Source organism: Nestor notabilis, unplaced genomic scaffold (assembly GCF_000696875.1).
Source record: "Nestor notabilis isolate BGI_N333 unplaced genomic scaffold, ASM69687v1 scaffold23033, whole genome shotgun sequence".
In the NCBI taxonomy this organism is placed as follows: domain Eukaryota; kingdom Metazoa; phylum Chordata; class Aves; order Psittaciformes; family Psittacidae; genus Nestor; species Nestor notabilis.
In genome coordinates, this window is record NW_009921821.1 from 50,076 (window position 1) to 67,650 (window position 17,575).

Consider the following 17,575-nt stretch of genomic DNA (forward strand, 5'->3'; position numbering starts at 1 on the left):
TGAAAATCTTGGCCCCAAACATGGGCAACAGAAACCAAACCAAACCAAAGAGGTTGGCCATACCCACCCCTCTTCAATGAGTGCTGGGATGTTCTCCAAAGCAGGGGCCCGAGTCATTCCAGCCATGCCAGTGGAAATGCTGCCCTTGATACTGCTGGGAGGCAGATGAAGCCTTTCAGATGCTAATGCTTCCCTTTTTTATTTATTAATTCTCTGCCATTGATGGGCTGTCTAAATCAAGGGGGTTTTCTCCATTTCCTGAATAGAGCAGACAGTCATTTTTGCTCTCATTTCTGCCAGCAGGATCTAGCTCTGTTGAACTTCACGGGGCTAGGCTGCCGTAGCAGAGCAAAAGCTGCTCTCATCTGGTTTAAGCTAATGGTCCTTCCCTTGTCTCTGACAAAAACTGCATCTATACCAAGAAAAAAAAATAAAATGATGGATTTTGGTCACCTTGGCCATATCATCAAGTCAGGCCTTACTGGTGCTGTCAGCAACCTGGTCAATGGTGTTTGGGAAGGCACCCAGATCTCACCAGAGGCTCACCTGTGAAGGGACCAAATACTGTGTCCCAGCACAGGGAGCCACAGAGTGAGCTCTGGTGGCAGCCAAAAACATGGGGCAGGGGAACAAGCCCAGGTGCAGGGCAGCAGCCACAAGAGCCTCAGGGAAAGGAGGACCAGAGGAGCACCAGAGGGAAGTTCTTCAGCATACACTCAGGTTTTGGTTTGTACTGGGGAGCTGAGAGCTAATGCTACACGCCAGATAAGGCTCTTGACCAATTTTGGTAGAAGGTGTCTGGACTCTGATAAGCAAAGTGACCTCTAGCTCAGGCGACGACTGTGCAATATGAGGATCCTGGGCAGCTGGCTGCTGACTGAGATGGGTAATGAGCATCACCTAACTCCAATAAATTAGTCCCCACGTTGACAAATAGATCACCTTGGTGTAAAAAGAAAAAGAGACGTTTGTATAAAAGGCGAATGATAAACCCTTGGCTGCTTGGAAGAGTTGATATGCTACAGGGCTACGATTACCACAACTGCACAGATTCTACAGAGTCATAACTGCGGGGAGAAACCAGGAGGTGCATCTTTACCAGAGAACAGCGTGGGGGCTACGATACAAAACCAAAACTTCCATCACACTAGGAGCTGTTGTTTCACCAATATCACCTTGGGGACTGGAAAGTAAGGAGCGAGGAAGGGCCCACAAATGCTTATGTATGTGTGTGCATGACTGTGCATGTGCGGTGGCAGTGGCGAGAGGGAGTCACTCCACATTGCATGGGACACGGGTTGGTGGGAACTCATGCACTGAGACTTTGGGTTAAAATGCTAGTTTGTTTTCCTAACATCCATGCATAATGATCCATTTCTGTACATAATAAAATATATTTATATATTTATATGCATAATGCTTTTATGCAAAGAAAAAAAACTTCATATATCGCTTTGGAGAATTATGTATACACTGTCCTATTCAGAACCTCTTCATACCGAGTTCCTATGTACCACTGGTGTTTTCCCCTCTTTGTATCCCTTTCCCCACCAAAATACTAATAAAAAGTAATCAAACTTTCCAGATTATAGAGAGGATCTATACAGCACCATACCTTTTATTCATTATTATTATTATTCATTTTACAAAAGAAAATCTTAGAAGCAAAATATATAAAACTGCCTTGTCTTTCAGTGTCATTTATCCTGTTACAATCTATGCTCACATGAAAAGCCATTTGTATGATACTGTCACCTTGTCATTCCTCCTTCTGCTTCTCTTGCCACAACAAATTATACGTAATAAGAAGGAAAAAATAATCAAGGATATGTCCAAAATAAACAAACAAAAGGATCATTGATGTAGTAACACACCCTTCAACGACCTGTGCCTCAACTCCTGGCACTGCCACTGCAAGTCCCCTGCCGATGCCCAGCCTCTAACCTTAGCTTTTCTGCAAAGTGGCATTACTTCCTTTAATTTTTGCTTTCCCAAACACATTTTAGAGGTGGCTATGTTCAATTTGTCTGGCAGCTCAGCTTGTAACTCCTTACCAGCCTGCTGCAGCAGTAGGGGCAACCTTGCTAACATAAGGCAGGAGAGGAGCCTGCTCCAGCAGGCTTTGCCTCCATGCACGTGCAGGCAATGGCACCCGCTGTTGGTCCGTCCTCACGAGCCTAGAGGCAAACTTGCCGGCTTCCCTTGTTTTGCAATCAACCCTGGTTTGACACTTATGGAAAACAGGGGTGTACCATCAAACTTAAGGGAAGAATAAGAAAGAAACAACCCAACAAACAAACAGACCACATACATCACCTCTCTCTGGAATTCAGCCAGGTGATGGGTATAACTAATGCTGTATATTCAGCAGCCCCTGACGTCTGAGCAATGTTGGGTTATGACGATTTCCTTGCATGTATGCAGTACTTCAGATTTCCCAGGGAGAGAAAGCAAAAATTATCAAAAATCTAAGGAAATCAAACTGGAGGTTGTCGAGAGGAGGGTGGGCAGACAGCAAAAACCTCCAAAAAGAAAAGCCAACTTAAAACATCCCATAAACCATTAATATATTGAAACACCACATACTCATTGACAAGTAACTACTGTAAAGGCTACACAGTGTGTTCTCAACAGGATGGTGCTGAACATTTGTCTCCACAGCAGGTGCTTGGCCATCCCAGAAAAGGAAGATTTTGCATACTTCAGAATTAGTACAATTCTCAAAAAAAAAAAAAAAGAGAAAAGAAAAAAAAAAGGAAAAAAAAAGAGGATCTTCACTCCAATAAGGGGCTATTAACAGTCTGCTTCATTAGGAAAATAACGCAGGGTTCACAAAGGTCATAAGCTGTAAACAGTATCACTGTCCACTTGCTGACAGCAGATTTGGCAAAGGGTTCTCTTTCTACATCTCGTGTCAGTTTGAGGGCCTGGAGAGGAAGAAGAAGAAAAAAGAAAAGACAAGTGAGACTGCTGCATGTAGGAACAAAAAAACAGAACAAAAAGTCAACCAGGCAAACCTCCAAACCCAACAACAGTTTACCCTGACAAGCAATTTTGATTTGTTTGCACCCAGAAGATTCAAACTTATAGTAAGAAACGATTTGCACTGTGACTCTGCCTGAAGATGCTTCTCCCTTGCCAAGGTTTGAGCGTGTTGCTTTGTTGGCTTAGCTGCTCCCAAGCATGAAAGGGAACCCTCTCTCCAGATCACCCTTTCACAGCATCTCCAAAAGACTGGACAAAACTTCTGCCAGCCTTTGACATCAACCACCATGCTTGAAGGACAGCGGAAGGAGGCTGCTCAAGAGAAGTAGCGAGGAGCTGCGGATTTCGGTTCAGACTTCGGAGTTCTCCATTTTCCTGCTCATACAGCACACCATCAACAAACAGGGTACACCCAGCTTTAAAAACAGGGTTAGGGTCCAGCTTGTTCTGTAGCCATGAAACTTTGAGGCAGAGGGAAAGACACCTTGGATGCAGCATGGAGATGACTAAAAAGTGACACGGTAAGATGGTAAAACACTGAAAACAAATGGACATTTCAATGGAGGGAGCCAAGAGAACAGGTTTTTAAAGGTACTCAGGGGCTTAAAGATGAAGGCAGGCACCAAGAAGGGTTTTAGAACATATGTACATTTAAACATTCCCACAAAATCCTTTCACTTCTTCAGAAACTCCTCGTGGTAGCCATCTGCATTGCTGGGCATGTAACTCTGGCTCTGAAATGGCTTCTGAAAGCCATTGGTGTGGGCTTAGTCCCCCATATCACCTACTACTCGTTGAGGATTTTCCCCCAAGATGTATGATTGGTGAGTTCTTTATGCAGTGCAAGAGCAAGTGGAGTTTTGCTGAAACCAAAAAGCCATTTGAGTTGATTATGGGAATGTCCTTTACTCTCACAAGATCCTGGTATCAGGCACCCTCATGAAAAATGGTGGATTTAGCAGAACTGCTGGATTAATCTGGACCAGCATCTCCTGCAAGGGAGATCACTTAAAGGCTGTCACAAGATGACACTGTATCACTAACCCCCTCCATTCGAAGGTGCCAGGCACGGATACTATGATAACATTTTATTAAAGAGACCTATTCTGATAACGCTAAATGATTGATGGAAATTTAATCATTTTGTCTCATGGTTATTAGAGCAACAGTATGACAGCTGCTCCCTGTGCCATTAGGGGAGAACTTCATTCAGCAGAGCTTAGGAAGCAGACAGATTGCATGTTTCACCCAAACAAAATTTGGCTTTAGCCTTAATTATGTGGAAGGGTTTGGGGTAGACTGTTCTGTGAATAAAGGGATTTCCGCCTGGATCAACATATTGATTTCTTCATTTTCAAAGGGCAAATTAACACTAGCCATTCGTTAATGTGACTGCCTGGCAACGGCTCCATTTGGTGTGTCCTGATGGCCATAACAAGGTCAGCAGAAGACACCCACTCAGACAGGCCTGGTAGCCCCCAGTAAAACCTGGTTAGCAGATTGTACGCAGCTCAAATGAGCGCATGCCCTTTCCTCTACTTCTCCTTAAAGCCTTTGCACCAGGGGAATGGGACTTCCCAAAGTGCAACCTCATCCGAATGAAGACAAGGCTCACTTCCCGCATGCCGAAGCCTCACAAGCTGTCTTGCTTTCATGCAGCCGCCAGTTTTGCTGAGCACAGGTTTAACTTCAGCACGTGTGAGGAGTCCTGCTGACTTTGAATGCAGTCATTAGTTTAAAGTAAATGAATATAGAAACTCCCAATGAAGTATCAGAGTAGTGTGCAATGTTTAAACTAAAAATGTACGTAAAATACACTATGAACCAAAGTGATAAGAGAAAAAGCTGGAGGATGGATGATGATGGGCACCATTTGTGGGAGTAGCACTGCCCCTTATTTTTTCCTGAGGACACCCATCCTGCAGACAGTGCAACGTTTAGGAGACAGGCACACAGCTAAGGTGAAATTTCCTCATAGCAGAACCAAACCCAGCTCCAAGTTCACAGCTCTTTTTACGTGGACTTTGCAAATGCTTTAAAAAATGAAAAGAAGTAGACCAAAGTCTTAACCTGCCTGCCTCCAAATTACCCCATTAAAGTCCACAATAGACCCACTCTCGCTTTTCAACTCTCTGCAAAAAGCCTGTTAACCCTGAGTTAGTGGCCTGCTGCTCATAGTGATGAAAACTACATCAGGCAGGGAAGCAGCCACTCCAGTTACATCTCCATTTATCTGTGGTCCTCAAGCAAAACTCCCCAGTGCTCCTCTCTCCCTGTCCCAAAGTATCTCCAGCTGCATCCCGAGCCAAGCTTGTCCTCTGGAGTGTCTCCCTGAATTTGCAGAGGTAGATGGGTAAGCCAGGACAACGCTGTCCTCTAAGGGCAACATGCTGGTCTCCAGGCAAAGTACTCCAGTCCCCACTTTATCCTTTTTCTTGGTCTGTACCATCGTGTCCTGTTTTGGGGCATAAGAGCAGCAGAGGTATGAGCACAGGGAGCAATGAAAAAAAACCACCAAACAACAGAACAGAGGGTAAGGAAGGATAAAAGAAGGGTGAAGTCTAGCAGGGCTAGTAGGTTAGAGCAGTGTTTGCCAACTTGCCACAGCAAAGGTGTAGAGCTCCCACCTACATGTGGCATGGTTTCTTATTTCTCAGGCTGCCCAAAAAAGGGCACTACTGGAAAATATCTGCCTGTACTTCTTAAGCCACACCCTGAAAATTCAATTCTCCCTTGAAAAGCTCCTCTGCCAAACCTGAAGACCACCTTCAATCATTAGAGAGTAGAAAGGAAGGAGGAATTACATACTTTCTTAGAGACTTCCTTTTCTTAAGACTTTCTTCTGAAGATAGTGAAGGCTAGTTAGAGGTGAAGATGAACTTCTGCTTTCTCATGTCCCACAGACGCTGGGGCTTCAGCTTGCAAGCAATTATGTGGGAGATAAAATGCCTCTTCTGCCCTTTTCTCTGCTTTCCCATCCTCTACTGTGCTTCTGACCAGTTACAAATGCTACTTTTGCTTTACTCTATGGCCAAGGTGTTGTGATTTCCCTCCAGCAGCAACATTTCCTCACCTCTGTCTCAAATCATTAGACCACTTAACTGGATAGCTGTCTCCCAAGCCTCATGCCAGCTCATGCACCATCAGACCAGCTCTGAAGGATCATCTTCCATGTGTTGCTTTCTCCTTTTGATTCCCAATGGTGCCAATTACGCAGCACTGGAAATTTCTTCAGAATAGAAAGGTGATGCATCGATGCTCCCCAGAGCAAAGCACAGATAATGTGTACTGCTGGCAACTTTAGTAGTAAGCTAACATAACAATCAGCACATACAGTTTTCTGTGCTCTTTTATGTAATTATGATATGAAAAACCACACAACTCCTCTCTACAGCAGCCTACCAAGGACCTCCTGATTTGGCTGGAAGGCTTCTTGATCAGTGGACTGCCTCTTGAAAAGTATCACCACTTGGAGGTCTGTAAAACAAGTGTTTTCCCCAGGTATCACTCTGCAGCAACTCCCCAGGCAGAGGCAATTCCAGGTAAGTGCTTTTATTGTCCAGAGACTTCGGATTTGGAAGGAAACTTGCGTTCTTCCGTGACAGGTGTGTATTCATCCTGTTGCCTCTGCCCCTTCAGTTGTCATTGCCACCAGCAGTACAACTTCTACTCAAAAAGGGGGGTAGGCTCAAAAAGCAAGACTTGATTATGTGGGGTTACAAGTTAATATTCTGCCTGAGGTTTCCCAGCTAAAGAAGAATACACAGTATTTATTTAGAAACAAGTAAGGAAGATAACTGCTGTGGCTAATCACCCTATACTGACAAATTCCAGCATGAGATTTTTTGTTCAAGCAGAATAAAAATTAGGAACCCTGATGCCATGGCAGGTGTGCCACAGTGACACCCTACAGGCTTAGTGTACGCTGCACTAGGACAGCTCTGTTCTGAGAGACAACACTGAGGTGACGGTGAGAAGCCCAAAGGGGAAAAAAGAGCTGGCAACTTAATGTGTTTTCATGAACTTTCAGGCATGTTGCAACTTCACTTTTTAAGTTCTACTTATAAAAATAGATCCTTTGAATCTCAGAATTGGGGGCAAAGAGTGAGGGAGAAGGACGGAAAGAGGAAGAACGCTGGCACAGAACTAAAAATTATGAGAGCTAAAAAGTTGCTGTGCTGGTACTTGTGCAGGCACATAAAGCACAAAAGTGTCTCTTTGCCTGCTGCTGTTCTTCCACTCCAAGTAGCACTGCAAACCACAGCAGACAATCAAGTATTTTGGCAGTAAATGTAACTGAAGACAGCAGATCATTCTCTCACCCTGTAGCAGCTCCCTCAGACAAAAGGCTTGCCCGGAACTGTAGTGAGGTGCCACAACTATTGATATGTGTGATATCCCACTTGTCTACAGAATCACAGAAAAGTCCAGGCTGGACGGGACTCGGCATCATCTGAAGGCAGAGCCTTATGTTAGGTTGTTCAGGGCTCTGTCAAGTCAAGTCTGGAACATTCCCAGCAAGGGAGCATCCACCACTCCTCTGGGCAGCTCATTTTACCGTCAATGGTGAGTAAGATTCCTCTTACCCATTGTACACATGAAAAGGAGACACCCAGGAAGTGGTCTATCCACGCTAACACACTTGAAAGGAAAAGTAGATTGGGGTTCTGTCATGTATCAGGACCAACCACGATACTAAACAACCAAATTCATAGGAAATTCTGCACTTCCTTGCAAGAGGAGCAGACACATGCAGACTCTACTATATATCACTTTGTTGTTGTCCATACAAGAAGACCATGTGCTGACAGACCTGTGTTTATACCTACAGACATGTCAGTGTGCAGTTATGCTGGCTTTCCAGCACAAGCACTGCTGATACCCAGTTCTGTCACGTCTGGCTGGGTTCAGTGCTCTGCCCTGGCCAATAGAGGCTAGATACAGAACAGCATCTCTCTACAAGGTCTCCAGGCTTCCTACTTGACATCCTGATTGTAAATTTTATCCTCTGCCTTTTGTTCATGGGCTTGAGGAGTGGGATGGAAATCCTGCCAGTTACTGGTGACACTGCCATTGACAGACATCAGCCTGGGTACTCAACATAGCACTTCATAGGCAGGATGCTGCTGGACTAGAGGAAGAAGGCCAAAAATGCTTGCAAAATACATCTTCTGTTACGGGTAAAGTACATGGGCTGGAATAATGGTGCTTTCTTTAGGCACTCTGGAGCACTAGGAAGGAGACCTCTACTGTGGATCAGAAAAGGATGGGTAACTACTGCACCTGTGCCAAGACCAGAGAAATATTTTGCTTTTGAATCTGAAGAATAAGAGCTGCTTCTAGAGGAAGAGGTACCAGCATGGCTAGAAACATCCTGTATTATGGGCTTATAGTGCTATGGAAACGTGCTATGCACTCTTTATTCTGAATGTCCTCATAGAGAGTTTCATTTTCTCTGCCACATACCAAGCCTATTTTGAAAATTTACAAACATTCTCCCTGCTATGGAGTCTTCTCATTTTCCTCTGCAGCAAGTTGAAAATGACATGACAATAATGCTCACACAGCTCAGACAAAAGGACTTCCACCATTTTGATACAAGGCAGGACATCCTCTATTAGGACTTACAAGTGGTAGAAAAGGCAAGGGAGGGAAGGTCCTTCCTCAAACTCAGATTTTCTCTACATTTGTATGAAATAAATTACCTATGAAAGCCAGAAGCAGCAGACAGTACAAGGGAAAAACAACAGGCAAGATATTCAGCTCAGCTGTAGATGTCCATAAATGCAAGCCATTCTCCATGGCATAGTCTGGGAAAAGTGGCTTTTTTCCTGGAGTAATGGCAGACAACCACAGCTACACAGCGGCCTCTGTCAGCTGAGCTGCATGTCCACCTGATTACTGCTCAGCAGATGTCTGCTCCGCCAGCCTCCAACAACTGCCACCCTGCGCAGTAATCTGAGTGGAAAAGCTGATTAAATAGCCCCCATAGACTGGACTGAGTGGAGTGTTCCCACTACCCAGCTGCAGGTACCTGATTTAATGGTGACAGTGTCCCCACACACCATGTGGGACTCGATCAGGGACAGTGCTGATGGGAGCATCCTGCTTGACACTCTCCACCAGCGGCACCAGGAGCCCAGAGTGGCATTGCATGAGTATCCTTCCTTCATCCTCCCTCCCAAAGCCAGGAGACAAAGACTCGCTATTTATGTACAATACTATTCAACTACGTGCACTCCTGCTGCCTGCGCTACACCTGTGCTTTTTTGGCTGTCATCAACACAAGACTTAAACCTCACCAGCTGTCAGTTCGTCACCTCAGCTGTGTGCTGAATTGTTACGAAAAAGATCTCAACCTCAGCTGCGTGACGCTATGTGTCTAAAAAGGATCTCTTATTACTCACTTCTTCAAGCAAATATGGTTTTAGGGGGGCTATTTAAAGTCTGGCTCACAAGAAGAAAAGAAAAATGAAAAACCACCTGTAACCATCCCAGCTATCAGGCAACAGCATGTCTGGGGACCAACACTGATCTGCAGCTCTAAACAATCATTACGGCTCATTCACATGAAAAAGATGATTTATGAAGACTCATTCTGTAATAAAACCTGTGTGCTGCTGATCCAGGGAGGAAAGCACTGAGGAGACCAGTTGATGTGGGCTGTTCTAAAAATATCAGTTTGTGCTGTCATCTGGTGAGAGTATGTCATCCTGTAATCTTGGCATCTGCAGGGACAGCAAGTTTCTGCCTAATTATTGCTGCTGAATCACATGACAAAGCATGAGGTACTAAAAAATATATCTATATAAAACACCACTAAAAGAACACCCAAACCGCAAGATCAGACCACTGTCCTGGCTCCAGTTGCTGTACACTCACAACATTAGCCTGCAGAGGCAATCCTGGTTTTCACAGACCTTTTCCCGGGTTAATAAAGGCCCAAAACATAAACCCAGATTTAAAAAGCCACCAAACCCAAAAAGCCCTACTCACAGAAGGAATAAGCAATTCATTGTGTTTGTTGTCAGCTCCTGCTGCCTTTGCACAGCAGAAGTCACAGCATCCCTGTAAGTCTAGGACTGGCCCCTGTGTGCATGGGGCTTCCAGGGGCACTGTGGCTGGTGGGACTACATAGGGGGCAGCCCCAGGAGTGTTTGCTCAGCTTTTCCCTTTCCTCCTCCCCAGCAGCCACAAGCACAGAGTTTGCCCCTCTGCCACTGGTGTGTGGCCAGGGAGTGAGGAGCCTGCTTGGGGCAGGCACTCCTTGGGATTTAATGGGATCCCTGTTCCCAGTGAAATAAATTTTCCACATGGATATTTTTGTTCAAAGACTAAACTTGGAACGTGTGACATTCAGCTAGTCACAAAACCACCTTTCAAAACTTGGGCTGGCTGAGACAACACTGAAATGTTAGAAGGGCACCACCGCCTTAACCACTAATCTGTTAGAAATGGAGCAGGAGAATTTCCTGCTCCTGAATTTCCTTTAGATATTTTAAAGTCAGCCAAACTCATCTTGGCTCCTTGTAAGAAACCTGCCAGGCCTAACCCCTAACACTTCACTGCTGAAATAAGTGAGGAGGAAGCGCAGCTATGGTACTAAGGCAGTCAGCATCCTCAGGCAAGAGGTCCACCAATTCTGGTTTCCACATTTCAGCTTTCATAAGCAGAAAAGAAGATTTCTGGTAAAGAATAAAAATCATCTTCCTCATGGCATATTGTCCACAGCTCTCTGATGTGAAATTCTACACAAATGGAGATCTTTTACTACCTATTTCAATTTTTAAGATGGTGTTGTAGTGAATAGTCATCCTCAGACCTATGCATGTGTCTTTGGGTATGAATTTCACTCAGGAACAGGATGAACACCAATTAACGATTTGGCAAGTAGTTCAAACTGATATGAAGTAATGAAATACCAACAGATCTTTTGTTACGTTTCCTAGGATTTTGCTTTATGAGAGATGTTAATCATCAAATTGTGCAAACATTATATGACGCTGCTATCAGTAGCTTGTGCATTCTATTGGTACAGTAAGAAGATGAAGGACCAAGATGATGCTAGGGAGAAATGAGTGACTTTAACTGACCTGTGAAGTGGTTTACTTGCAATTTTCAAACAGGTCGATGTGACTCCAGCACAGCTCTGTTACGGAGCCCAGAGGCATCCTGCTAAATGGCATATTGAAATCTCTTTCAGAAGATGCAGCTAGATGAGTTTTTCAGACAGCAAAACCAGCTCAGGAAGTTACTGCCCTGCTTGCCCTGAGCCATCCTCCACCTCCTAACCAAGCCCTGGCAGCATCGCTGCCTGCGTGGCACTACTGTAAACTGGATCACTAAAACAATCCAAGTAAAACCAACTTTTTGGATGGCTGATACCAGAAGAAATGTAGGCTGAAGCGGCAGATGATCACCAGCTTCTGAACTTGAAGCAGTGAATGTCCAGAAAAGTCTCCCATAATGATTTGTTTGGGACTACTCTTCATCGGGACTTGCTGGCTGACAAGAACCATGGAGCAAAGTGCAGAGCTGTGGGGAACTCCAGGCTAAGAGAGGACCCATTAATTTCATAATAAAACGTATTCTAGAGACAGGCAATGGAATAGTGACATCTTTATTGATAAACAAGCTGAAGAAACAAGGTGATGATTATCTGAGCAAGTGAAGGGCATATCCAGTGCTCTTGGGAAGTAGGTAGGGATAGAGGAATAGAGGCCCAGACAGCTTAAGGGAAAATTATGGCTGTTGAATAAAGCAAAAGAAGAGCATATTGATTTTCTCCTTTCCTTCTGTTAAGAGAAAAAAAATCCAAAACCAAACAAAACCAAAAGCCAAACCTAAATTCATTTATATGCCTCAGTGAGGACCCTCTGAAAGGCTGGGCATGAGCAGCCTCACGCGCGCAAGGCAAGCACAGTGGGAGAGGCAAGGCTCTCTCCAGGGACCGTGCACAGGCTTATGTGCAGCAAACATGCACGGCCATGAAACCCACAACGGTGGTGTTTTCTGCACAGGTTTCTTACTTCCCCTGTGAAGAAACTGCAGTTGAATTTCTTCCAAAGTAAATCCCCCTCTATACTTTAGAGTATGTATAAACTAAATATCTATGGTTTTGCTCCTTTCTTTTCTTCCTGAAAACTGACTCTAAAGTTTCTCTTATTTTTCACAGAAAACACAGCACTCCCTGTTCCCACGTGCACCAATAATCCATTGTAATTGCTTCTGCCTGCCTGCAAAACACACCTGGCTGCCCTCCTGAAACGGATTTAGCATGAGCAAGCACCAGGCTGTTCTGCTCAAAGTGTTCCCCTGTCTTCAAGGCTGTAAAGATTCATTATGGAGGTCATGAACACTGCCAAAAGAAGACTTTAATTCAGGGGTCCCTGTTGCTACAGCGAAGCGAAGAAGTAACTGAGAAAGCAATTCAGAATGACTGCACCCAATGTCACGTGAGGAGCCCCTCTCAAAATACGAGATGCTCATATGGAGGCAAACTCCCAAACAGCGCTGCTTAGCAGACAAGGGAGGGTGCTGATGAACCAGCTCAGCAGAAATCATCTGCACTTGCACCTGATACCAGAGGCACCCCTCAGCAGCCGGTCCACTTATCAGAAAGAGGAAAAGAGGCTTCCATAGATGACTGGACAGTAATCCGCCATTGAGAGCTGTCTTGTTAATAAATCTGTCCTTTGCAATGAGACTTCGCTCACACAGATGTGTCAGCTCCTTTATTCAGAGGGAGCAGCCTGAAAACAATCATGGTGGCTATGCTTTCTGTGAATGGCAAAGGCTGGGGTGAGGAGGTGGTATGGTGCGGACTGCCTCCTCTGCACAGCCCAGGTAGGTCTCCCAACAAGCCACTTCCGCCTATACACAGCAAACAAAGCTACGAAAGCAGAAGACTGCCCTATTTGCCTGTGTCAAGCAAAGCTGTCAATAACACCTATTTTTTAGGCCCCATCTGTCAGACTGTATTCTTAGAAGTCTCACAGTGATAAAAGTTCCTACAGCCTTTTCTTTTACTTCATGCAAAAAGGGCTTTTAAATCCAAACAGCTCAGGCACCTGGAGGAAGACAGAACTGGTCAGCAAACGTAACCTTCTGCAAATCTTCATTCCTGGTTCATGAGTCAATTATTTTATTTTTTTTCCTCCCTTTCCTAAGCTCTCCAGCACTGGAGCTAAAGGAATACCAGAATTCAGCCATGGCCCTGGCCTTGCGAAGCTGCCATCTCATGCAGGGTCAGGGCTACATGATGTCCTCTACAGCTCACCTCCACAGCCTGTCTCCTGACCATGCACTGAAACACTCTTGCTTTGAGTGAGATGTGAAAGAACCAGAGGAAATCCTCCCACTGACAGAGAAAGGACTGCACAAACCAACCGCTCCACTGGAGCGTGCTGCTTTGCACAACGACTGAGAGGAGGACTCCTGAGCAGTCCTGTTCTCCCTCACAGACAGCAGATCACAGCACACGTCTCCTGGAGTACTCCAGACACACAAGACGACATTCAGGAGGTTCACCACTGCTGCTCACCTACTGCAAAGCTTCCCTTTGAATATCTAACTGTGAAACACAAGAATGAAAACTCAATTAAAGATGAAAGGGACAGATTAAGAACCATAAAGTCAAACGACACCAACTCCTTTCCATCCTTCATCTAGAAAATAAGAAAGTTGGAAGTAAGCTGCAAAGTGAATGAACACCTTGTTTAACCTCACCACTGGGATACTCTACATACTATTCTGAAGTTAATAGAACACTTTCATAATTTATAGCTAACCTTTTATCCTACTCTATTTTGAAATCTACTCCCTTATACTAACAAATAAACAAAGGAGAAAGGACACTTTGTGTGGCACCCAGCCTATGAGTCAGTGAATATGTACGTGTGAGCAGGCAGAAGTATGGGCAGGAGAGTGCAGAATCACAAAAGGATGACAGAAACAATGTTTACAAGTTCAAATGCCCCCAGCTGTGGAAAAGAAGCAATAGAAAAAAACACAAGAATCTGGAAAAAATTAATCTGAAGAGACTAACATTTGAAAAGTGCCAACGTCAGAACCCAAACCTACAGGCATTCTCTTGGTGGAGACCAAGTGAAAACAATACCCACCCCAGTCCTGGGGAGGATAAGCCAACAATTTTAGTGTATTGAAAACATTAAACCCACGACATTTCTGGGACCAGGATCCCACCTTTGCTATTTCATTATTTAATTCCTCCATTTACTGGCTGCTTGGGGGTTATTTTCCTCAAGAAATACCCCAAAAAAAACCCCAAACAGTTGTGCTAGCATAGCAGTACCACAGCAGCACTACAACTCTAATTCAGTACAGATCTGTCCCACATTCCCTGTCCTCAGTGCATGCACTGATCTTGGAAAGACACTTTTTCTCCTCCCCTGCATTAACATTGCTCCACTGACTGCCCTGTCCCTATGTAACACATCTTGGCTACATGTGGCATCAGCTGCAGAGAAGAATCCATCTGTTGTGACTTCAAAGACAACGAGTCGGAGCTCTGTGATTCCTAAAACCCACAAATATTCCACCTTGGTTTGCCTGATTTGTCATTAACATTTCTCATGCCTAAATTAGGAAGGACGCAAAGCATCAGATGTGTGCTGACAGTGCTGCAGCTGAACAGCTTTTATAGCTTAGCATCGTTTCCTTCCACACCTCCAAATGTTTCTTGGTTGTTCCTGTTGCATACCAACACATAGCAAGCCATCAAAAACCAAATTAATATTATTAGTGTGCACTAATTGTTAAGGGTTTGGTGCAAACTCCAATAAAAGTAAGGAACCAATTATTTTACCACATCTACAGGGCACTGACCTGTTTGCCCATTTTCCCTGTTCTCAAAGATCCTTCAGCCTGGTACCCAACTCTGTGATGAAGCCTGTTTAGCACCAGTGAAGTTCCCCACATTCAGACTGACAACGTTCTGAGCTGAGATGAGGGAATCAAAGTTAAAATCCAGCCCATCTGCATCCATGAGTTCACTGCGGATAATGGACTCCATGTCACACTCCAGGCTCCCATTGAAAATATCCAGGTCCAAGTCACTTGGGAATTTCTCGTGTCCCATTACTGGGAGGTTCATGCTAGAGGAGTACAAAGAGGAGCCTGAGAGCGGGTCAGAAAGTGTTTGCATAGACTGATTGACAGGTGACTGCTGTTGTTTGGTGGATCCCAAGCTGTTCGAATCACTCAAGCCTATGTTACTGATGGAACTGGACAAGGCACGGCTGCCACTAAGAGAGGAGTTGTGGGACTGGTGCTGGTGATGGGGGAGGCTCTGATTGACCAGACCGCCCTGGCTGGACTGCGCGGCAAACGACATCATGGGGTCGTTGCGGAGCATTATATTCCTGCGGGAATTCTGGGCGGACACAGCTGTGCTGGCTTGTGACATGAGTGGGTCAGACTGTGTCATCATGACATCGCTGTGACTAAGTGCATCAGAGGTGAGGAGATCCTGCAGCGTCTGGTTGTTGTAATGAGAAATGGAAGAGAAGGTGGCCTGCTTGTTCTCCTGAATGGTCTGCATGGGCGACTGGCGGAGGGAATTCAGGGAAGACGGCCCGAACACGGAGTTGTTGAAACTACTTGACGGGGAACCCAGCCCTGAACCTTTGGAACCATAAGGAAAACTGGAGCTTCTCTGCATCATCCCTCCTGTGGGTGACTGCTGGGAGGGAGGGAGTGTTATATTGTCTAAGAGATCATCCATGAGGTTATCTGTCAGTCCATCATTCAGATTCATTGTCCCAGCCATATCAGTCAACCTAGGCAACTCCACAGTACATGGTTTGTTTACTGATGGGGACAAGCTCGATGGACTACTGTACAGCATGGGAGAAAGCGGAGCATCATCATCTTGGACATCATCTAGTTCAGTGCTTGCCAAAATTGGTGACAAGCGGCCACTGATCGTACTGGCATTGGAATTTGTACGGGAGCGAAAATCTGTCCACGCATCCAGCTCGTCACTGCTGCGGGAGGTGGGGCTCCCCGGCCACTTGGAGAGCTGAGAAGGGCTGTCCTCACTCGTCTCCTGGGCAGTCTGCAGGGCTGCCTTTTTCTTAGCTGCTCGCCCTCTGCTCTTTGTGTACTTGTTGCTGTTGTCCATTGACACAGCGCGTCTCCGGGGTGCCTTGCCGCCCTTCCCACCATCTGGATTGATCATCCACCAAGAGCTTTTCCCGGTGCCTTCATTCTGCACCCTGACGAATCGGCTGTGGAGTGACAAGTTGTGCCGGATAGAATTCTGCAGGAAAGGAACAAAACAAAATGTCAAGACCAGCATTCCACTTCTTTAACTACCCAAATCTCAATCATTAGACCAACATTACATAAAAACAGCAACATGAATAAAAGCATTGGGCCCTCCTGGATATCACCATAGGTTTCTTGGGTAGTGAATATGGAAAGGCTGGAGTGTGACTGCAGCATGCAAGCATGCTGCTGTAAATAAGCCCCGTGCTTGCACTAGCTGTGCATTCCTGATGCCCATGTCTACACTCCCAAAAGCTGCATCCTAAGGAAAGGAGCGTGACACAGCTCCACTCCTCTCAGCAAGGAGTTAGATGTTTCTCCCTCACTTTTGACTCAGGACAGACCTCTATACCATCAGCAATCTTGTGATAAGTTCCTTGAAACAAAAACTGCAAAGGCACTGCAAAAGTCTGACTGGAGGGGTAGTCACACTCATCACAGCCTTTGCAAATGTCTTTTTAATTCTTCATGGGCATGTGCTGTGTATTTGTTACAATAATTCTTGAGGAAACTGCCAGTGCTGTTGCTCCTCTCCCACAGGCACTCTGTGCATGACTAAGCTGTACTTTCTCTCTTGATTAGAGGCACCAGAATTACGCCTGTACTGCAGTAGCTGGCCAGCTGTCCCCTTGCTATGTTATCCTCGCAGTCTTCAAAACAAGATGTGACACAGGACACAACGATATCCCTGTCCCTGTAAGCTGCTAGATACAGAGTTGTGTAAAGCTGATGTACGCAATCGGATACCCCCCACTGTACAAGATGCTACAAAATACAATGCTTCTGAAGCGGCCCATGCGCTGCCTGCTCTTGCCTATTACCTGCTTGCACTAGTCAGCAACATCTACCATCCAAAACCTGCCTTGGCTCACAACGATGACAATCACCTCAGAATGAGAACAGAGGCTGAGAAAATCAGCCCATGGTACCCTAGTGAAAAGACTCCAGATTTAAACCAAAATAACTGACATGAAAATCCCACTCCACTCATCCTGCTGATCTTGGGCTTAAAATATGGCTCAAAGAAAGGACAAGCAAGTAGTATTTGTTAGTGAGAATGCTTCCAGGTTTGGGGCTTTTTTTTTCCCTTCCATGTGCAAGTCCGAAGATTTTTGGAGCTACCCCCATATTCCTTTGACAAAACAGATATGCTATTCCTCCAGGTTAAAGACATTCAAGTTTAAAAAGTCACACGGGTTCTTGTTGCTTAAATTTTGGCAATTACCAGGTACGTATATGAAAAGAAGAAAAATCACATTTGTTCTACCAGCATGTTTTAAAAACACAAAGTCCACAGGAC

The 17,575-nt window shown here is 45.1% G+C and overlaps 1 protein-coding gene across 1 annotated transcript; it reads right to left on the reverse strand.

Annotated features, from left to right (window-relative positions):
• Positions 1-2,422: 2,422 nt before the first annotated feature.
• Positions 2,423-16,267, reverse strand: FOXO3 (forkhead box O3; the record flags this gene model as incomplete). The annotated part of the gene is made up of 2 exons (XM_010011317.1): positions 2,423-2,927; positions 14,833-16,267. A coding segment is annotated over one exon (1,401 nt), but the record flags the coding sequence as incomplete, so codon positions are not given.
• Between the last annotated feature and the right edge of the window lie 1,308 nt (positions 16,268-17,575).